This window comes from Seriola aureovittata, chromosome 6 (genome assembly GCF_021018895.1).
Source record: "Seriola aureovittata isolate HTS-2021-v1 ecotype China chromosome 6, ASM2101889v1, whole genome shotgun sequence".
In the NCBI taxonomy this organism is placed as follows: Eukaryota; Metazoa; Chordata; class Actinopteri; order Carangiformes; family Carangidae; genus Seriola; species Seriola aureovittata.
In genome coordinates, this window is record NC_079369.1 from 6,547,194 (window position 1) to 6,570,205 (window position 23,012).

At 40.3% G+C, this 23,012-nt stretch overlaps 1 protein-coding gene and 1 pseudogene across 1 annotated transcript; both read right to left on the reverse strand.

The window, feature by feature from the left end:
* Positions 1-6,146: 6,146 nt before the first annotated feature.
* LOC130170888 (uncharacterized) lies at positions 6,147-7,803 on the reverse strand (annotated as a pseudogene).
* Positions 7,804-9,144: 1,341 nt separating this feature from the next.
* On the reverse strand, positions 9,145-22,463 carry uhmk1 (U2AF homology motif (UHM) kinase 1). The gene is made up of 9 exons (XM_056377826.1): positions 21,145-22,463; positions 20,394-20,523; positions 19,130-19,316; positions 18,836-19,033; positions 18,322-18,416; positions 18,108-18,184; positions 17,912-18,010; positions 17,618-17,706; positions 9,145-16,939 (listed from the first exon to the last, which is right to left on the reverse strand). The coding sequence occupies exons 1-9, from the start codon at positions 21,446-21,448 to the stop codon at positions 16,793-16,795; spliced, it is 1,326 nt and encodes a 441-aa protein (XP_056233801.1). The 5' UTR covers positions 21,449-22,463; the 3' UTR covers positions 9,145-16,792.
* Between the last annotated feature and the right edge of the window lie 549 nt (positions 22,464-23,012).

Genomic DNA, 23,012 nt, shown 5'->3' on the forward strand with positions numbered 1-23,012 from the left:
TCCCTCTCTCCATGTTGTTCTCCCTGAACAACATAGTTGAATAACCAGCGTACCATAACAGTGTCACTGAGAGGAGAATAAAACTGTCATTTCAAACACCAAGGCCTGTACTGGTGCATTCCTCTCATGCTGACAAGATAGTAAATACAACCTTCTAAAGGACAGCAGCATTCACTCCAGAATAATGGCAGTGACACCATACTGTAGTTTAGGAGGATCACAAGATGCTATGTTCCTGAATAAAGACATGTGCTGAACTGTCTACTTAAATATAACCCTCTCTTGAAAGACTGACGGTGAAATCACTTATAGCTCATAGGTGATCTTATGCAGAATTAAAATCAGACCTTAACTATTAACCACAAAATGCATTTCCTGATGAAAATACGTGTGAATGCTGAGAGCTGAATGAGATTGCTGAAGTAGCTGAAGCAACAGCTGAAGATTAAAAGCAGAACTTGTAAGCTGGAGGTTGAATGGCATGAAATAGTTGAAAAAGTACATTTACAGTTCTGCTCCAGCTCTTTGCTTCTATTAGCGACTTTCACTAACTCAGCAATTGTTTACATGCTGTTCAGATCTGGTAGTTACTTTAGCTTAGCAGTTAGCTAAGCACCCCCCCCCCCCCCCCCAGTGGCCCATGTGCCCAGCCAGCAAGCTAGCCGCCGCCAGCTGAATGACTCAGCCCCCCGACCCATCTATAAAGGCTCAAAATGATTTTGAGCTTGTAAAATGATGTTCACAAATAATTCCAATGTTTGTAGTTGTAAATCAACCTCTGTAAACCTGTAAAATAAATCTGCATGAGAAATTCAAGTTTGTGCATGTGAAAAAAATTATGCTCGAGATAAAGAGATTTGTATTTGTTAAAAGACAGCGTGAATCAAAACTGAACAAATGATCAGTGGTGAGGTTAAAAAAGGACAGGGAAAGGAGAAATGCTTTTGTGGATGTCTGTGTACAGAGATAAGCAGAAAAACTGTAAAACTCAGTGTGCAACATTCCCTCTAATTTCAGTGTCACATACACTGTGGGAACTTTTGTGTTTTACACAGTTCTCTGTTCTGTATCAGAACACAGATGTTGCGAAAACCATTTCTTCATTTTACATGTCTTTGTTTAACCTCACCACTGACCATTTGTTCATAGCTTAGATTCAGACTTATAAATAGAAATAGAAATCTTTTCTACACAAGCATAATTTTTCCACATGCAGAAACTTAATTTATCATGCAGATTTATTTTACAGGTTAACAAATGTTGATTTACAACTCAAAGTCAATTTTACCATCTCAAAATCATTTTGACCCTAATTTGAACCTATATACGTGTGGGGTGGAGTCATGCTCATGACGTACCATTTCTTTCTGGTTTCGGGGGACGGCAAGGTGTGGTTCTGTCCTGAGGTGGATTCTGCCATCCCTATGAAAACACATAAGGAAAAATAAGAACATTTTATGCAGCTCTTTTGACTATGAAATGTTTTTGAAGAATTCTAAATGACTTAAGAACATAAAAGATGTATCAATCATCCAATTAAAACCTCATTTAGCATAAACTATAATAAAAAAAAGAAACTTAATGAATAAAAAATCTCAGGTTTCTGATCCTGCTCTTTGGCCTGGGTTTGGTATGTAAATATAACATAACAATCTATATTGCAATTTTGGTGCATAATATAGCCATTGCTTTAATGTTCTGTTGACAGGCAGGATGTCAGTTCATTTAGTCTCACAATTAAATAATTCCCTCATTTTATTCTATGAACTATTGTGCTTTTGAATTTATTTTACAGACTGCAGCCAAGCTAACAGGAGAAACAGGTGAGTCGGATAAGATGATGGTTTTTTTCAGTTATAGTCAGAAGTGTAAGAGTATTTTAATTAGGTTGAGGTTAATTTACACTCTAGTCGAAGTAAGTGTGTTTGGAGCCTGTTCTTTAGTCAATAGCAGCATTTCATTCTAAACACTTCTGGTCTTTTAGCACTGAACTGACTAGTGTCCCACCTGAGCTCTCCATGCACCATTCATTTACAGTAGATTGTACATTCAAGACAACAAGAACTCAAAATTTCACTTTTCCCATTTAAAAGTAAGAATGCTGATGGCATGACACTAAAAAAGTTTTTTTTTAACAGTCGTATTGTAATCTCATCATTACCGATTCTTCATTTGCAGAGACTGATGTTGATGAAGGCCATGACTGGGACATCTTCGGCATCAATAAAGGTTTGAAAACTCTGTATTTATGTTTTGTTCTGTTTTGTCTTTGATTCTGAGGAGTTTGATTAACAAACATGATTTTCCTTTGCAGCGGCCGGGCTGGACCTGCTGGAGGGAGACATCGAACAGGATGAAGTAAGTTAGTGTGTGCACACACCAAGGACTCTGATGCAAATCCTATTAAGTAATTAAGTAATCTACATATTCAGGCCTGTGGGCCCTTTTGGGTCCATGATCGGATATTAGAGAGAGTGCTTCCCTACTGATCCTATTGGAGACAAAATAAAACTACAAGCTTAGATAGTGAAGATAGCCCTTATTGTGTTGAAGGGCATCTATTTTGCATCGCAATCAAGAAAGGCCAGCAATTTGCAAACACATATTGCCTAAGTGAGTCTGTTTAACTTTGTGCTGTTTCTCCTTCATCAGTCTCTCATTCTATATCTTGTTTTCTTCATTATCGTCAGACCTTCAGCAGAAACTCCATCATTGGTGATAAGTACCGCTGGCCAACAACCATTCCTTACTACCTGGAGGACAGTCTGGGTAAGACACTGTTATGGAAACCCACATTTAGCGTACATACCATGGATGGATGCATCCAATTATCACACTTCTTCATGTTCGTTTGTCCTACACTTTGCACCATGTAGAAATTAATGCAAAGGGAGTGATCCTGATGGCGTTTGACCAGTACAGACTGAAGACCTGCATTGACTTCACACCATGGAAAGGAGAGAAGAACTACATCTCTGTGTACAAAGGCAGCGGGTGAGTCAAACTTTTAACCGCTGTGTGTTCAGTTTCACTAATGTTCACATACACTGTGTTTCTCAGTGCTTAGTTCATGCTTGCTGGTTGTAAATGATGTCACAACATACATCCATGCATATAATGCTGCATTCAACAAATGTTTAAAGCTGCACTAGCTGGTTAGCCAAACCTATAAAACAGCTGGAAGAACTCAAAAAGACTTATCCACACCAACCAGCCCAACCAACCCCTGAGCTAACTTGTTTATACTTTACTATACTTATACATACTTTACTTTCGCTTTGGCCATTTAAAGACAAACTTGCGTCATGCTTCCCCTTTCTGCAGGTGCTCCTCCTCTGTAGGCAACCAGCTTGTGGGAAAGCAGCAGCTGTCCATTGGTAGAAACTGTGATCGCCTCGGAACTGTTGAGCACGAGTTCCTGCATGCTCTTGGATTCTGGCATGAGCAGTCCAGAGCTGACCGTGACGATTATGTCAACATCATGTGGGATCGCATTAAAACTGGTAACATTTATCCATAACACCTTGAATTACAGTACAGTGTATAGAAACTATGTTCTGCATTTTTCTCTTTATGTTAGCCTACTATATGAATACATTTTACTCAATAGGATGAGCATTTGCAAAACACCTGTTGCTACATCCATATTTGTCAAAATCAAAAACAGAGAGACTTCCTCATATTTTTTATGCCTTTATCAGGTAAAGAACACAACTTCAAAAAACACAATGACACAGTGTCCAGTGCTCTGGGCGTTCCCTATGACTACGGCTCTGTGATGCACTACAGTAAGACGTCCTTCAACATTGGCTCTGAGCCCACCATCGTCACAAAGATCCCCCATTTCAAGGATGTGATTGGTCAGAGGATGGGGTTCAGTTCTAGTGACCTAACCAAACTCAACCGTCTCTACAACTGCAGTAAGTCATCTCATCTTGTCACTTTGTGCATCGAACCATAAATTAAACAGGCCACCTTCATTGAAAAAACCATTAGATGTTTGACATATTGTGATGTAAATGTCAAAGTCTTATCAACCACTCAAAGTGCTTCACATTAAAAGCCACATTTGCCGACATTTGGGGAGGAGGGAAACACGCACACACAATCCCCTCTGTCTCCCTAGGCAGACAACTGCCTGAAAGTTGTGTTTGAAAATTGAATCACAGAGGGAAAACCACAAACCCTATTGAAAAAATGTCTTCACTATCAGCGTCCCAAGGCTTCACTGAAGACAATGATATCTTATATGTGTACCTACTGCCTAGGATGAGGTTTTATTACAGTTTAAAATAATTTCCCTTCAAATCTTTTTTGGCAAGAACTTTAGTGCTCATTTTAAAAATGTAAAATTTTGCATAGCTAACTGAGATCTAGGCAAGCCACTAAAATTTCCAACATTCATGAATTTAGCATCACAAAAAAGGCAAAAAATGTATTGTCCAGCTTTACCATAATATTGTTTTCACAGTATTAAACAGCTGCCATCGTGTAAAGTATACGTGATCTGCAGTAAATGGGCTAAATAAACCTGCACTGGAAGGGTCCTTTGGGTGTTTGAACTAAACTAAAATCACTAAACTAAATCTAAAAAAAAAAAAAATCTAAAAATTTAAAACTAAATGATTTTTGTCCCATAATAACCTGGCAGAGTTACAAGGAAGGATCAGAGTGTATCTGGCACAAACTGATGCTAATATGTATTGATAATCTTGGATAATAATGTCAGCCTTTAGTAATACGCCCCAGGAAGCATAAATACCCTGGAGATGTTACAAATGCTAAGGCAATCATATATTTATTATTCAGCCATTCTTCATCCAGCAGCATAAGAAGAAAATAGCAACTGAACCATATTTTAATGAGTAAATTAACATTCCTCACACTAAGTCAAACAGGATTCTATAGCATCTTATTCAGCTCCATTACTGGTTTGTTTTCAGACTTAATTTGAGCTGTGAATTGTTGAGGGTTGCCAGCTTCTCTTCTGAGCTCATATAACTACAACAGTCATGTTTGTCTGCCAGATTTGAGCTATATTTACTATATTTAGTCCTGTTGCAATGATGTAACCATATTAACATGGTCACACCTTTGCTAATTGCAATACCACCTTTAGTTATCAAACTGAGGGCAATCCATCATATCAACATGTTGTTGATTTTATCACTCCACCTATGCAGGACAAATAAAAGCTGGATATGTGATAACATAGTTGATCAAATGTGTCCTGATTCAAATCTCTTACATAAGAAGTTTCCATCGAAGCATTATTGAGACTTATAAACCTCACACACACACTTTATTAGCATTCCAGGATTATGACAGGAATGATCATCATCTCATCATTCAAGTACCTTGATGAAAGTGTTCTCTCTCAAATGTTCCCGCTCCACAGCCAAGTCATCTAGCTTTGTGGACAGCTGCGACTTCGAGGAGGAGAACATCTGTGGGATGATTCAGGGTCCTGGGAACGCAAAGTGGGAACAACGCAGATCTGTGAGAGGAGGGCCTCAGACTGACTTCACCAACATGGGACAATGCAAAGGTGACAGTCAGTCATGGCAAATGCATGTCATCTTGCTAGTGGTTGAGAGGAACTAAATGCATTTACTTAAGTAATGAAGTGGAAAGTGTTCAACTTTTTTACTCCACTACATTTATTTGCTGCTGTAACTATAATTACTATAGATTCCAGATAATAGTACAAAAGGATCCATTCATAACAAGCAGAGTAGGGTGATCATCTAAATGTGGTGCATTTTTAGAGATGACATTACCCAATGGTATTTCAAATAGTTAAAATTAGCTCTACCTTGACCAAGATGCTACTGCATACAAGGCTTACATGTTAAGGTAGTTTTGCAATTAGTATTAGTATTTACACACAAAGCAGAAGGGGCCTCAGAAAACACAAAGGTTAAGTAAGAGTCTGAAACCCGGCCCAGTGGAAGCAATTGTTGATGGTTTGAATTGTGTATGTTAACATTGTGAATTAAAATTATACAGACATACAGAGAGTAAAATACATAGCATACAATAGCAGACAGAGAGGTAGACACAGTGTATAGCTGTTTAGAACTACTGCTTGAATAACACATACATTACACATCTTTATGTGGTCATAAATATTATTGTTTCTCCTCTTATCTGATTAGGTACCTGATCTTAGGTACCTGACCTTGCTGTTGTGTATCTGAAAAACAAAAGTAGCTGAGGTGATTTACAACAGTAACCTTTACCCCCAGGACCCAGTGTAAGGACTTGCCAACAAAACGCCTGCAGCCCACCTCAATAGGCTCGCAGCGGGCCTTCCACCCATTCCTCCGGCACTCAGCCACAAGATCTGCATACTTTGCCCTCTTCCTCCCCTGAGCTTCTTCCATTCTGTCCTCCCAGGGGACAGTTAGCTCAAGGAGCACCACCTGCTTGCTGGCTCCGGACATCAAGACCATGTCTGGTCGGAGTGACGTGGCTGCGATGATGTCTGGGAATCGCAACTGCCTCCCTAGGTCAACCAGAAGCTGCCAGTCCCTTGCTGTTGTGAGCAGGCCCCCCTGAGTCTTCTTGGAGGGTTGAGGTTTCTCCCCTGCTCGGACAAAGGCAATCGTGCTCTTGGTTGGGTGTTGCCGCTTGCTGGTGTTGATGCCAGTGCAGATGGTGTCTGCTATTGCCCGCAGGACCTGGTCGTGGCGCCAACGATACCTGCCATCTCCCAAGGCCTTTGAGCAACAGCTGAGGATGTGTTGTAGTGATCCTCTTTTCGGACAAAGCTGGCACACAGGTGAATCTATCAGGCCCCAGGTGAACAGGTTAGCAGGGCTTGGGAGGACATCATAGACTGATTGGACCAAGAACTTAAACTGATGTGGCTCCGCTTTCCAGAGTTCGGCCCAGGTGATCTTGCGGCCAGCTATGTGCTCCCACTTGGTCCAGGCGGGGACACTGTTTGAGGACTTTGTAAGGGACTCCACTTGGGCCTGGTGCTGATGCTGTTCGGGCAGATTTGATGACCTCTTTAACTTCTTTCAGGGTGGGTTCACTGATGTCGAATGGGGTGCAGGGTTCTGGTGGGCATATGAGGGCTGCACAGTGGCCGAGGTCTTGCTCTCTCATGCCGTCGCTGTAGGTGTTCCTGATGTGGCGGTTGATGTCCTCCTCCGGACATGAGAGCTGACCACTGCGTTTCTCTCCCAGCAGCTTCTTTGTGAATCCAAATGGATTTGCAATGAAGGCACTGCGCTTGCAGGCCCTTTCCCTGCCTCTCTTCATGTGCCACTCGGCACGTCGAAGGGTGAGTAGTCTTTCCCTCACCACACCCCTCAGTTCTGCCAAGGCTGCCTTCTCATCATCGCTCGCCTTCCTATACTGGCTCCTGAGTACTCTCAGCTCTTGTCTGTGCTGTTCCTTGATGCCAAACCTGTCTGATGCAATGCTTATTATGAACGTGCTCATTGTCTTGAGCCTCTGGTCCACATCACTCTTAGGTGTTGCTTCCAGGGCTGTATCAACATCTTCATCAAACTGTAGCCACTCCGACTCCTTGTTGGCAGCGGGCCACAATATCCGATGATGCTCTGACGGTCTGCTTTGGGGTTGCGCCTGTGGTGCTTGGAGGTTCTGGGTACTGTGGGGAGCATCCGGGCCTGGATCCTCCTCTGTCTCATCAGGTGCCGTACAGGGTACTGACACTGTGCGTTGCACCACGGGATTCATTAGGCAGCCCATCTTGGTCTGATGTATCTTTAGACCCATTGGGTTTTTGCAGACCTTGCCACATTTGCAGACTGCACTCGTAGTCATTTGTCCATTTGCAAGGGTCGTTTCCAGAAAATCCGTCCGTTCGGGGCGCTCATTCTCCCCCCCTCTCGGGCGCCCCTGGGGCTATGTCTGTTTAGGGTTCTTCGTAGCGTTGTTTGGGTGCTCCCTTGCGAGAGCTGCAGCTCGGGATGCTACCCCTCCCTGCCCCGGTTGCCGTCTTTCCGGGCTGTCAACTGTCTCTCCAGTTGTCACCACCCTTTCAGGGTTGTCATCCAGCCTCTTCCTGGAAGTCAATGGCATTGCCATACTGGATTAGTACTGTAATACACCTCAAGGTGCAACCTGGACACATCATCAGTGACGCTCCCATACCCATATACATATACGTATATATGTATATATCAAAGTGATCTCAACCTCAAAAAGCTATAAGGGTATTAAGACATCTGGCTACTTAATAGTTGAAAACTTACTTGTGAACAACTTACTTGTGAAAGACTCTTGTCACTTGTCATTGGCTTTGTGGCACAGCAGCAACTAAATTTTAAAATGGTATTTCTGGAAAGCATCATCCCAGTTTGAAGAGCTCTGTTCCCACCACAGCCTAAGACTTCCTGGGCCCCAGACCTTCAGAATAAATGCAGCACATTCAAAAGACATTGGATTTGTAGTGACTTGGAGTACATATTCACTTTTACAGGTGGAATGGGTGCCACATCTGAAACAGTTACCGACAAATTATCTATCATTGGAAACAGGTGGTTATCTAAGACTATTTATCTTTATGGTGACTTGGAGTGAAACCCTTGTCATAAAAATGTAGTCTTCTGCCCAAGGTCCTGAGGAAAAAAACTGGTGAGTGTAGTACCAACAGCAGCCACAGAAAGGCACCATACTCAGTATTATTATTCACTGTGAGTTCATGGTCAGGGAACACTTGCACTCTCTTCTCCTATTAAATTTAAAGTACAGGTTTTACAGTAGGTCAACAGTCAGATGAAGTGATGCCTTTTGTCTTGGACCTTTTTATCATAAACATGTTCAATGCTCCATTGACTATTTGATATGATTTTGTTCCCAGGTTCTTCATACATTTGTAGTTGTTGGATTTAGTTTATGTGTAATCTTAAAGGTATGTTATTTATTTTACTTACTTGCCATGCCTCATAATTCATATTGTCATCCAACATACCCCTTAAAACTTTGATGCAAAATAAACTGATTTTAAATAAACCGCAAATCCTCTTGTTCACATTCAATTTGGTCTAACACCATTTCTATTAGTAGGATATTATCTACAAGTGTAGTAAAATTAAACTGTTCCCATCACATATAACTTCACATCTTACAGTCACTTACCCAAAAACACGAGACAAACATCAGTTCAAGTCAAGCATCATTTTTAATATTATGAGATACTGAAACATTGTGAGTGCTATGATTCATTCTCAACTGGAAGGCATGGACTAATTCATACAGTTTCACACACGTTGTACGTGTCTTGTACACAGTGACCTTCTCACATTGTGTTTTTGTCTTTAGGCAGAAGTTTAGAAACAAAAACTAAAAATCAGTCCAGTTTGGCCTGCAGAACATTTCATGAGGCAGGACCACTGACTGAGGATATGTTATCTTGAAATAGAAATTAACACGAACCCTTGACATTTTATTGTTTCACTTAGAAAAAACCAAAACAATTTATCTGATCCAATCATACATAGCACTTTTCTTCAAATATCCCGCTGTTGTCTGGATCAACATCGAGTGTTAAAATCCAACTTTTACACAACATTCAACCAACTAGTCCTCGATAAAACTGGTTGAAACCAAAAGGAAGACCGAAAAAGGCAACAATTGTATGATTGATTGTCTTTTGATATTTTCAAATACTACATTAAAAACCCAACATTTTGAAGGTTGTTGAGATTTAAATGTCAATAATTGTGCAACTTCTCCCTCCTCATCAAATCGTTTTGTTTTGGTTGTCTGATCGTTCCATTAGGATTTTGGTATTTCTAGGCTCACAGAGCTTGTGCAGCTTTATTCTCAAACCTGATTTGACAACAGTAACAGGTCAGATTTGGTTTTAAATTATATTGAAAAAATTTCGGGAAAAAGTATATTATTTCCTTAGAATTCAGACTCATTTGATGCGAAAATGCCTTAATATTCAGACCTAACAGATATTTAAAGCTGTACTCATCAACATTTTCATATTAACAGCAGATCAAATCACAATGTGTAATATGGAAGTGGTCATTCATAGTGACAAACCCACAAAGAATCATCACCCAACTGCAGTTCATCTCAGCTTTATGCAGCTTTTTCAGTTATATTGTTTTTATTTTCTGGCCTGTGAAATTAATTAACTATTGCAGCTTTAAGTTCTAATTACAAAGAAAAACAACTTCTATCATTCACATGAAATCACGGTTCTTTTTGTACCACTAGGAACACTTCTTGGTTTAATCATTGTAGTAGTATTTTTTAAATTATCATTCACCTTTCGTTGACCTATTTCATCAACAAGCTGTCACTCTTGGTGAACTTGAGTTAAAGATTTATGTACCACCACACTTCAGCTTTTATCTACTGTGCTGTAAAGAATTTCAAGGTAAGCCTGTGTGATGTGTGCTTGTTAATAGGAATGGATACTACAGTCACACACAGCATATAAATGACTTGCTGTACTCTTGCATTTTAACTAAGTTCTAAACTGACTCTAACTCATACTGTCCTTATGATTTCAGTTTATTTCAGATTGCCTCTTGCAAGCAAACAGGCATACGCCACTTCAGCTATAACACTACACACACACACACACACATATGGAGGAAAAATAGTCCCGACACATTGTTACACATCTGTCTCACACAGACATGTCATGGATTAAGGTAAACAGCTCTTGCAACTTATATATCGCTGTCCCCAAAAATTCTACACTTCTCTACCTACACGTGCGCACACACACAAACCTTGTCCAAATTACCTAGACACACACTAATGCACAAATGTGCTGAGAGCTTATCAAAGTCAGGCCTAAAGGTCAGGTGCCATAAAATTAAAGCACAACCCTGAATCTGTCAGTGCACAATGGAGCCACGCTGAGCAGCAAAGACAAAAACAACACAAAAATATAATGTCTTAGATGACAGAAAATGGAAGGTAAACTGACTTAAAGGTGCACTTCAGCTAACTGGCAGCCCTAAATGGCAGTGAAAAGTAAAGACATAAACAACCCGATATCATGAAGTACATTTTTTGCTGCATTTGCAGAAGACTGTTTGGATTATTTCCTGTGGGCAGAGATTTCCCTTTGGTGTCCACACAAAAACCAGATCAACCTGAATTTAAACAGATGGGAATACTGGGGGGAAAAAAAAAAATCTTGCCTATTACAGCTTTAACAGCCTGAGAAGTAACAACTGTAGAGTCGTCTGAGTTAGAGCCACAGAGATATGAAGAAAGATGAAAGTATGGAGGACTCAAAGGGAAGGTAGGAGAATTGAGGTATGCAGCAAAACAGAGCAATAAGCTTCATGCATACAAACTCAATCCTTACAGGACAGAGGCCTCTGTCCATCATGCTGACTTGAAGCCAGTGCAGGTCAAGGAAAGGCATCTTCCACACATTCTCATCTCAATATGAAGAAAATTTGCTGTCGATTCATCATTCAACGTGACAGAGCTGAGATCTTAAGGCGTGTTCTTCACCCTGTGTCCTCTTTCTGTACCTGCTGACCAACACTGTGTGCTTATCATCAGGACTGCCCTCTATCACAATACACAAAAATACCACAACATTCTTGGCTGCTGCTCTGGGTGGACCGAATGTCAGTATGTACAAAAGGAATGCCACAAAATTAGGTTCATTTCCATCAACTGGTTTGGAGCGAATTAACAAGGCTGCATAGTGTCATCAGAGGGTGGTGGTATAGGCTACGTTACGCATGGCTGTAATATACAGAGTAGAGGGGGTAGAGGTCAAAACAAGTTGTTTGCCAATGCTGAATCAATTAGTGAGCAATCTTATTCATTCATACACACACACACACATATATATATATATATATATATATGCTTTGCCCTTTTCTATGTAAACTAGAAACAGTACAAACCATAGCTCCAGACATAACCACTAACCTAATGTTAACATTAATACACGCCAAAAACACTTAGTGATTCAGAGTCAGTAACATCTTCCAGTCTGTAACACAAGATGACAAACGAACCAATGCATGAATCAATTATAAAGTGACCATGTTGCAGTGCATTTAACAATGGCAGTGAGGCTTTAAACAGTGGATTCAGTGGATGGTCATGTTAATAAAGTCATTAACGACGACGTCATAGTCACATTTGGTCAGTCATCTCCTAACTTTGTCTCTTTGCGTCTGTTTTATGACCTGCTGTGGCTTAACATTCATGCCACCAAAGTGATTTATGACAACCATAAGCCATTCTTATCATCAATTTATGAGCGGGGAGCTGTTTAATTAAGACTGGAACAAGGCAGTTTAGGTGTGAAAGATAAAAACCCTTAATATCAAAGATAAGACAATTCCATTGGAGTTATTTGTGTCATTTTGTCATGTAATTATTTGTCACTTGTTGCCCGAGCCACAATTTTGTTGTTCTATGTTGCAGGCCATCATCTTAGAAATTGTCTTGGAAACTTTTACAAAGATATGGCTCTCTCACTTTAAAGTGAACCCAACATGGGCGATGAGAAGGGTGTCCCAGTGACCAAGTGGTTTACATATGTTTGTCTGAGGGACCAGCAGAATATTTTTATGGAATATCTTGACATTATTAATGATTCATTTTCTGAACCAGGTCCCTGACAAACTATGGGACAAGTGATGGAAACTTCTGGAAGAAAATTTGTTCATTGGATTTTAGCCTGGTGTTGCTATTTGAGGGCCACTGGTTACAGGTGACAACACTGACCATCTTTCGTACCACAGGCTGATCATTTAAAAGTGCTTTATAATCATGTGGTTGGAGTCCGATTCAAGTTTCAAATCAAGATTTTTTTGGCCAGTGGTTGACTCTAGCAGAAACTTTGGAATTCACATTTCAGTTACCTACAAATACAGTTTGTAGAAAAAGTATTTTTTTGTAGTTCTTTAGATGAGACAATACTCCAACTTTTCCTCCGAGTCTAATGTTGTTTGTTGTTTTTTTTTGTTGCAGAATTTAGAAAGGTCACAGTCTTTTTTAATACTGGAAGGAGCAACATCGTATTTAACAACACTTAGTATATATCAAAACCTAGTATATGTCTGGACTGTGTATAGTCTATGAGCAAAATTGAGAATGTAGCTGAAAACTGTTGTGGAACCACTGTAACCTACTGGCATTATTGCTTTGTATTTGCATTCAGCCTAGTGTCAGCCATTTATGTGTTTCCCTCTCTCAGCCTCCCTGTGCTCAAATATACAGTATTTTAAGCAAAATTTCCAATAATGCTGTTCTCAGTTCCAGGTTTTTCTGTTTATGTTGTCAGACAACGGAACAAATTTGAAATAGTGACTGAAACAAAGCCCATTAAGACTACAAATTAACTTCTAAGTTGTTTCCAAGCTGCTGCTATGCACTGCTAAAATACCACAACGTCGTCTGACAAAATCATCAATGTTTACTTTCTCAGAGAGAAAGTTAGAAGCAACAGAATACCTTTCTTATTTTGTCTTGCACACATTGCACAGCCTCCTTCTGGGTAATAAACTGCTGCTCCACCTCTCTGCCACTCACTGAGTGGCTAGATTTATCGCTGGGTGCTTTTTAAAAAAAAAAAAAAAAAAAACTGTCTATATCTAGCGACAAATGCACTAAAATGGCAACACTATAAACGCCCCCCTAATAGAAACTCTTCATGCAAATACATTTTGAAAGAGCAATGGCCAATGAGGAAAGTCCAACACTCGGCCGGCCCACCAATAGTGTAACTTTATGACTCAGTCTCATGGCATTCGGCTGACAAGTGATGTAACTTGATCACTCAACTCTATCAGTCAGTCAGTCAGTCAGTCCGTGACATTTGCATTTATAGGGCTGGCCCCACTGTTGCGGTCCAGCCAATAGAAATAAGTCTAAGACAGAGGAAGATTTGTAAGCTTCCAACATTTTCTTATTATACAGGAATATTTAGGTTTTCTCACACTCAAATCACATTACCCATTTAGATCGGGAGCGGGACTCTATATTTGTGCTCTAAAACATTAGTGCAGTTCTTCACACACCAGACTTTAAAGCAAGATTATGTAACTTTCAGACACATTCTTCCTCTTACACATGAAACATTCCAATTCATAGCAATTCAAGACACTAGAGGTTTTGCAGCTACAGCCTTACTTGGTTTTTTTTAACCAGTAGTTTATGATAGCTAATGTTGGCTAATGTTAGTAACATGTAACATATAACATATTCAGTAATGTCAGTAACATTACTGAATCAGCTTTCTGACTTCATGACTCATCTCCACTTATGTGAGTGTTACAATTACTTAGCATTAGCAATCAAATTAGCATTTAGTTAAATAGAATTGTACTGCTAACTGCTAAACAGTAATTTAGCATTTAGTGTAGCATTTAGCTAATACCAGCATTAGCATAATGCCATTATTTTTACTTGTAGCTGCAGTGACTGCTAGTCAATAAAAGTTGCAAAGTCTGGTTTTAACAAGAATACAGTGAAAAATTAGCAATGAGCAGCTTTGTGAAGAAAATGAAAGTGATTTCTGCTCCATTTTTATCATCCATAACAATCTGGGTTTTGCTAGTGGGCAGCACTACATCTGCCAGAAGAGAAATATTTTCTAAGGCATCTACAACGGCTTCAGCTATGTTAGGTGTTGCACGACCAGTTGTTAGAGTAGCATTTTGGTTAGTTAGCTAGCTAGCTTGTGAATATCATAGGGCACTTGTGTAGAAATCATCTGATGCTTCAGTGTGACAGAGTGGGCTTGATGAGCACTACATGTGTTATCACAGTGGACTCAGTGGAACCAAGAGAATGAAAGAATTTCTGGCTCTACAACAAAAAGTACATTCCAATGGAAAAATATCAGGCTTGCCGACATTCACTGCTCTTCAACATAATCATGCACTCCATTAGTAAATCTCTGTCACTGCCCTGATATAACCAATATAACAAAAACAACAAAATTATATAATTGTATTGGCTCCAAAACTGCATATTTTATGACATTTCTGTCACATTTTTGATTGAGAAAATACAGAAGCATGAAACAATATTACTTCCTGTATATTCGGTACTCAAACACCTTGGTGAAATATATTCCTACAGGACAGCAGTGCTACAATGTTGGGCTAGGAGTCTACCTTTCAACTTACTAGAGTTTATGCACAAACTAACTGAGAGCCTTACAGTATCAGGTGAAGGTTGTATAACATTACACTGTATCTGTCTAGAGTAGCTACTGCACTCTCCCTTCACAATCCTTAAAGCCACCATGTGTAGGATTTGAACATTTTGGCATCAGAAAAACACAGAGTGCCATTAGAGTAATTTGATAGATGCTACAAAAAACGCTACACACAGTGGCCTTGCATAACAGAGCAACAGTTGACTATATATCTGCATTTTCTATTGTCTCACTGAGACACTGAACAGTGATAACACAGCGTGACACTTTGGCTCTAGGCTGGAATTCAAATTACATTACTCTAGGAGGTAAAATTAAACTGTACGTGACTTTAGTTAGTTAGAAGAACACACTTTTCTACCACACTTGGAACTACTGCTCTTTTTGTTCACAGACTAATTTTCCAACTGGGAAAGGATTTGGATTTACATCATATTCATACATTAGTTGTCGCGAACCAGACAAATTCAGCACACTCTCAAAAACTTGTTCATATGCCCTTTCAGTGTTGCAGTCAAAACACAAAACCCAGTGTATGTTCTCTCAGACATCAGTACCTTAACTGATGCTAAAAATATTCTCCGAGTATGGAGACAAAGCATAAGGCTACAGGACAGGGAACAGGGAGCCCTTGGCTTACTCAAATAATGGCAGAAAATGAGTGAAATCTACCAGCTGGTGGAAGGGTCACTCAAAACTATTTCTACCAGAAAAAATGCCTGAGGAGCCAGAAAAGAATACCTGTATATCCCCTTGTACCACGCCGTTTCCACTCATGCACGTTTCCATTCACGCAAGTTTCCACTAATGTTAAACATAACAAATATAAATAGGCAACAATAACATAATTCTTATTATCATTAATTTAACAACAGGATAGAATGCTAGTTTCACCACAGGACATTTTCAGTTGACAGGGATTTTTTTTTTGCTATCAGGATTTTTAAGTTTGAGACATAAAACTCTCAGTCATTACTACTGGGAGATCAATGTTATCCCGCTACATGTTTCTAATCACATCCCTGACTCAACTGATGAGATAAAGTGTTAAGATCTAGAGAGTTGCACCTATTTAGATGTAATGTAGAGCACAGATTCTCAAACCCTTACACTGTCAATAAAGGCTTTTGCTCAACTAACCCACACCAAAGATTTTTCTTGTCATAATTACAAATTCTCTCAGCGTGGTCATTTCCATGAATGAAGCGTGAATTAATGAGAGTGTAATGGAAGCTAGAGCAGGAACTGCTTTTCCTCAGACCACAGATCTCTGGTCCAGAGTCATTAATGGAAACAGGTGCAGTTCACCTTGAACCACTACATGGATGTGTACTGATAAGAGCAGCGCACAGACAGGAGGCAGCAGAAATAAAGTGATGCTGTACGCCCCTCACAACTGAGTTCAATTTACACTCTGCATGAAAACACAGATTAACAGTAGAAAACCACATGGCTAACATGCAGAACTTTATGCTACACTCCTTGATAACTGAATCAATTTTAACTGCAGGGTGGCCACTCATAACTCCGTGTGGTCTGGTTATTCTTAAAGAGAGAAAACGACTTTTCCTTTATGGTGCCCTGCGCAGTTGTGTTATTTTCATGCGAACAAAGCAGAAGTGTAAATTGAGCTTCAGGACTTCACTGCACAGTTTGATACAGGTAACCTCTTTTATAAGCGCTGAGAGGGTAGAAGGTGGCCACAACAAATTTCCCATCGAAGGTGCGACCTGTCAGCAACCGCTGGGCCTCTTTGGAGTCACTCGAGTTGGCGTACTCTACAAACACCTGGTGGACACACAAAGGACGTGGAGGAATTAGTGGGTGAATGTGGGTGAGCCCATGCTCTGGTTGTGCTGTGGCTTCGTTGCAGTTCCAGTGTTCACTAAGAGTGTTTCAGAAACAGAACACTTTCAAGCAGTTTGTGCTTCAGCACAAACATTTCATATTGATTTTGAGTTTTCTGCTGATATTTTTCTATTTTACAAGCATATTGAGTATATGTTTGCACATTTAAATGATCATTTGTGGCTGTGCTTTACTTAGTTTAATGGCTACTACCACACATTGGCTTGAATCTTTATCTCTTTCTTGTATCATCTCAAGAAGCCCTGACAGAGCTTGAAGGCAATGCAGCTCCACCCAGTGCACACGGGGAGTAAGTGAGTACAAGAAAGAACTGTAGCAGTTGAATAGAAGGACTTGAACCACTGAAATCAATAAACAGAACTGCACAGAATGAATTGGCTAAAAATCATCTGTATCTCTTACACCTTATTTTATAATTATTTTATTGCATAATATTGTACTTATGGTTTGGTGTACTACTACTCAATGAAGTCTGCATGTCTGAAACATAACAGAGGCTTTCTATGATGAAATCCATGCGAAATAAATGGTATTAAGGATTCGCTGTAGCTCCTTGGTTTTTAGTTAGTTAGATCTTGGTTAAAAAAACAGTCTCACCTGTCCTTTCCCTGGGTTCTCCTTGGGGATGAGCAGAGAAACCACTGAGCCGTACTTCTGGCATTCCTCTTTCATGTCCTCCAGGATGTCTGGGAAGAAGAACAAGACATTTTTACTTACTTTAGACAAACGTCATGTAGAGCAAGCACGTTCCAAAACAAACACCTTCCACAGCTGCTGGATCAAAAATGACTCACTTACTTTAATCTCTATAAACTTGTAAGAAACTTGATATCAATTCAGAAATGAACAAATTTATTCATAATTTAAAGACAGAAAAAACTGATGTTGTACCTTCATACTCTTCTTCATTGTGCAGATGACTGTCATCAATCAGGTTGAGCAGACGCAGAACAGGAGAGGGCAGCAGAACCAGGTCCTCAATGTGAGGAGCTGGCGCACACACACATACACACACTCATACATAAGTGAATGTGGCACACTGAGAAATACGTTAATCTTGGTGGATGTCACAAATATTGACACATACCAAAGGGAATACTGAAGAATGGGCTCAGCAGGGCAGTTTCAGCGGTGCATCTTTGCTTTGGGTCATTGAGAAGCATGCTACAGGCACAAAATAACCGAGGCTCAGTCAGTAACTGGAGACATTACACAGACCAAACTGTAGTCCTTTGCTTTACACAGCAGGCAAGATTATGTCATTATACAATACAGCTCGTAGTATAGTAGATTGAGTTTACCTTTTGATAAGGTCTCTGAGGTGATAGACAGGGATTGCAGGGCACACCAAACTGTTGCTGGCAAAGATATGGTCAACAATGGCAGCACTGTTATCCTAAAGGAGAGGAAAACAGATTGCAGAATACTATTTTAGTGTTGCAACAAGATTTCTGCATTATTAGACTTTTTTATTGCTGAAAACTTCCAAATCTTGTAAAAGTGATTTTTTATTTTGGTCCCATATATACTATATGATTTTTGGGGATTAATTTTTATTCCATAGTTTGTGCTTTGTAGATTTTTTTTTATATAATTACTTTCTTAAGCCTTAAAAAAAAATCTTTTATACATCAAATATTTGAAGTGATTCTTCTTCTCTATATATTCAGTCTATATGAATTTGAACAGAGTTAGATCTTGCTCAGGTAACCTCCCATGCTAGAGCACAACTTTCTGCCCACATGTTTATACAATCTGAGGCTTTCTGAGTCCATTAAATCTCATCAATCTACCCTGAGTTGAGCTTTGTCATACCTTCCACTCCTGCGAGCGGACAGTTTCTTTGAGTTTAATTCCTGAGAACATCTCCAACAGGATGATGCCCAGGCTCCACAGGTCCACAGCGGCTGTGCAGCCCGAGTCTCCCTCCACCTCCATCCCGGCCTGAGCAAGACTGTTCTGAAGCTCAGCCTCCGGAGCGCGATACCCGTCTGTCTGGATGTACTTGACATCCTGGAGTAGGTGAGCAAGAGTAGGAGTTAGAAATACAAAACTCAAGTTATCCCAGCTTCTCTTTTACTGGCTTTCAAATTCTCAAGACACACCCACCTGGTTTCCCTCTTTGAAGCTGAGGCCGAAGTCGATGACCTTGAAGCACTCGTCATCAGCACTCCAGAGGATGTTGCGTGGCTTGAGGTCGGCATGAACATAGCCTTCCTTGTGAAGGAAGGCGAGAGCCTCCAAGATGTCTCTCGCACAGTGCTGAACAAGCCACATGGAGTGGCCCTGCTGAGGTCTGCCAAAAAAATATCATACTGTGAAGTTACACAAAAAGCTCAAGCTTTCCTAAATATATGAAGACTTTACAGTGACTGTGTCCACTGTTATTCATTATATTATCTTTCCAATAGTTTTGAAACAATTTCTATTCAAGGTCTTGTTTTTGGCATTTGTGAGCACCACATTAATCATGTACCGCACCATGTCTACAGTATCTGAATGCTTTCTGACACTGTAACATTCTGGGATGAATTTCTGGAAACCTGGTCAGTTCACTACCAATCATATACACAGAACTCACTGTCAACAGTTTTCACTGGAACAAGAAATATCCTGTGACAATTTTTATTGCATCAGAAGTGCCACTGGGCAAAAAAAGTTGATTAAATAATTAAAATTTATTAAGATTACTGAAATGAGCCTCGCACTGTATGATGATTGACTTCTTGGTCTGTTATCAAAGCAAATGGTGTGGCTTTATATGTTACAGGATATGATGGTGCAGATTATTTGCAGCACATTTGTTTTACCAGTAGATGGCAATGTGCACAGCTTTGAATGAAGCTTTGAGCAATGAATTTATCACTGATAAAATATGCCAGTGCTTCATTACACCATCACTATTGAGTCATTTTTTTTGCTCTTTGAGGAGCACAAACAAAGTTCCACTCATCTCTATTGTATTGAGGAGGCAGCAGATGCTATAGTGAAGGATAAAAGGATAACACAGACCTGGGTAAGTAAGCACTGGCCTTTAGAAACCCATATCATCACCTATGTTTCCCCAGATGTATTTATGGGCACAGAGACTCCAGATATATTCCCCTCTTGCCCTTTTGGTTGAGCTGCAGTTCAAGACCGAAAGATCTTAGCAACCAAAATTCAGGCCATGCGTTAAACATGTGCCTGTGGTTCACCTTAGACAGTGAATGCTGATTCAAACAGCACAAACAAGTGTGCAAATGCAACACATTCAGCACTTGTGTACAGAATGTAATACTATTTGTGGAATCTGTACATGGTGGAGCTAGTCTGATGAACTGGCAAACCGCCACAGTCAGGGTCATATATCAGAAGAAATCACATTACTCACCTACCACCCTGGGTACCACTGCTGCCTCTCACCAACAGCTCAGACACACTGACATCCAAGAGCTCCAGCAGAAGACAGCGGGTCGAAACACCCATACAGCTGTGGTTGGTGAACACCCCGTACAATGTCACTGAAAGGAGAATAAATCTGTCATTACAAACAGCAAGCTATGTACTGGTGCATTCCTCTCATGCTAACAAGACAGCAAATACGACCTTCTAATGGACAGTAGCATTCACTCCAGAATAATGGCAGTGACACCATACTGTAGTTTAGGAGGATCACATGATGCTATGTTCCTGAATGGAGACATATGCTGAACTGTCTACTCAAATATAACCCTATCTTGAAAGACTGACATACAGTGAAATCAGTTATTGCTTAATAGCTGATCACATGCAGAATTAAAAAGCAGACCTTAACTATAAATAATTGGTCTTACAGCCTAATATACCACTGATGACAAGCAAGTTCCGGCTAAATTGATAGCTTTTCCAGTGGAATTTGGCATTTGCTCCATTTGAACAAGACACCTCAGTGCTAGACTCCATGAAACTATGGACGCTTTATGTCCGTTATCAAAGGACTTTCCTGTTATAGAAAGGTTCATACTAAGTGACGACATTTCATTTTCATGTCAGCATAGCTCATCGCTGGTTTTGAGGACTGACTTTAATGTTATGCGCCAGGAGGTTGCCTAAGCACATTCTCTGTCTGTACATGTTTTCACACAGTAAAATAATGTTGTTACCTATGTTTTTATGTCCCTGGATGTCCTCCAACACGGACCTCTCCTTGTGATACCCGTAATCTCCTCCCTGAGTGTCGGCCTGAAACTCCTTAACAGCGGCGGTGGTGGCTCTGCCTGAGCTGACCCGGTACACCGAGGCCGAGACTCCCTGGCCGAGCCGCGACTGGACGGTCCATATCTCGCCGAAGATCTCGAACAGCACCGGCTTCATGCTCTGGTCTACACTACCCTGCGACGGCATGATGCCATCCGGACGCGGTGCCTGTACCTTTGCGCTCGACTCGGAGGAGCCGCAGTGGGCCATTGGGCAACGACAGAAGGGAGACAGGAGACAGGAGGAGAGGAACCAGCTAGTTGACAGGTGGGAGCAGCTGCAGGAGCATTGCGAGCGAACCGGGCTCTGTCAGCGCCACATAAAACTACCAGGACGGGCAGCAAACAGACAACAGCAGCAAAGAGATAACCCTGCTACACCCACAACCTTGTTAAAACTAAGCACGTAGTAATATCCGAGCATATTAGACGACTGTTTGCTCGCTGGGGGTGTCCAAATGAGTTCACGCCAGCCAACTGACAAAAAAAGTTAGCTAACTTAGCTCTCCTCCAAATGGCTAAACTAGCCACCGAGTTTGAGCGAAAAAACAAACCACTTCCACGACGTGCATTAACATACTTCCCCGTAACGTACTGGATTTCTTACGGCATTTCAACTGAACACAACAACGTGTTAAAATTTATCGGTTTCGGATGTAGTTAAGTTTTACTTGAGTTGTAAACTCAGTTTGTTGATATTAATCTCACTTCTGTTTCTGCTCTCCTCCTTGCACGTTTGCGGTCCATCTTTTCCTGCAGTCTGCCCCCTGCCGGTCGGGAGTGCAGCTGCACTGTTTTGTTTTCCCATGAAATCTTGTTTCCATCAAAACGTGAAAATGTTGTGCATTTCGGACAATTACATATGAAATGTAGGGTTGTCTTGAGTTCTAACCCTGTCTTTTCACTTGTTCTCTTCCACAGGAATGTACGAAAACACAAACTGCGGCACATATAAAATCCATTTATCATGGTTGATAGGTTTGCTTTTTGGAAACATACCTTACACAGAACTCTAATAAACAAGTAAGATATTAAAGATATTAAAGCATCATTTTGAGTATTTCAAGAGATTCTTCTGCATTGCTCCATGGAGGTTTCCTGCCTCTGTCTTACCCATTGAGGCTCCTCCATGTACCTCTTCTCTATGGCCTCTGTGGGAAGCAGCAGAAGACAGACATTTATCATGTTGTGCTCTGACATTCAGCCACATTAACATCACAACATTAACTGATGCTTCCATTTTGAGAACAAAGAGTGAAAAACAACTTTGCTGACCAACTACAGATCTGGTCAGTCGGTTTCAATGGCATTAATGGTACCATCCAGCTGACAAGTATATGTGGTGCTGAAGCCCTGCAATGAGCTTCATACTGTGCCACAAAACCAACTCATCTGAATGAAGACTGTTTTCTTTAGATTTGGGTTGCTTTTATTGTTAAGTATGAGACTAAATTGCTTCACAAAGGCTCTCTAATGCAGTGCATTCATGTATATTTTTTTAAACATCTGGAACACAGTGCCTCCATTAAGCTTAACCATCTCATAAACATTATACCTAAACATACAAGCTCTAACCTTTGATTACAATAATATAAAGATTTCATCTTAGACTGCAGTAATACAAATATTAAATTTGATATTTGAAATTTCCCATTATCTCATAGAATTATTTTAAAGAGTGGAAAACTTTATTAGAAGCAAAGGCAACTCCAGATTAGCCTTTAAAAACTAAAGGAGACTTTCTCAGCTGAGGCAAGTGTCTCCTCCTCTTCCTC

Excerpts from the sequence above, each read along its gene's own strand:
- uhmk1 (XM_056377826.1), bottom strand. The coding sequence starts at position 21,448 with ATGGCCCACTGCGGCTCCTCCGAGTCGAGCGCAAAGGTACAGGCACCG. Across the intron at positions 19,317-20,393 it reads AGTGGTACCCAGGGTGGTAG|ACCTCAGCAGGGCCACTCCA; the intron begins GTGAGTAATGTG and ends TTTTTTTGGCAG. Across the intron at positions 18,417-18,835 it reads TCCGCTCGCAGGAGTGGAAG|GATAACAGTGCTGCCATTGT; the intron begins GTATGACAAAGC and ends CCTCTCCTTTAG.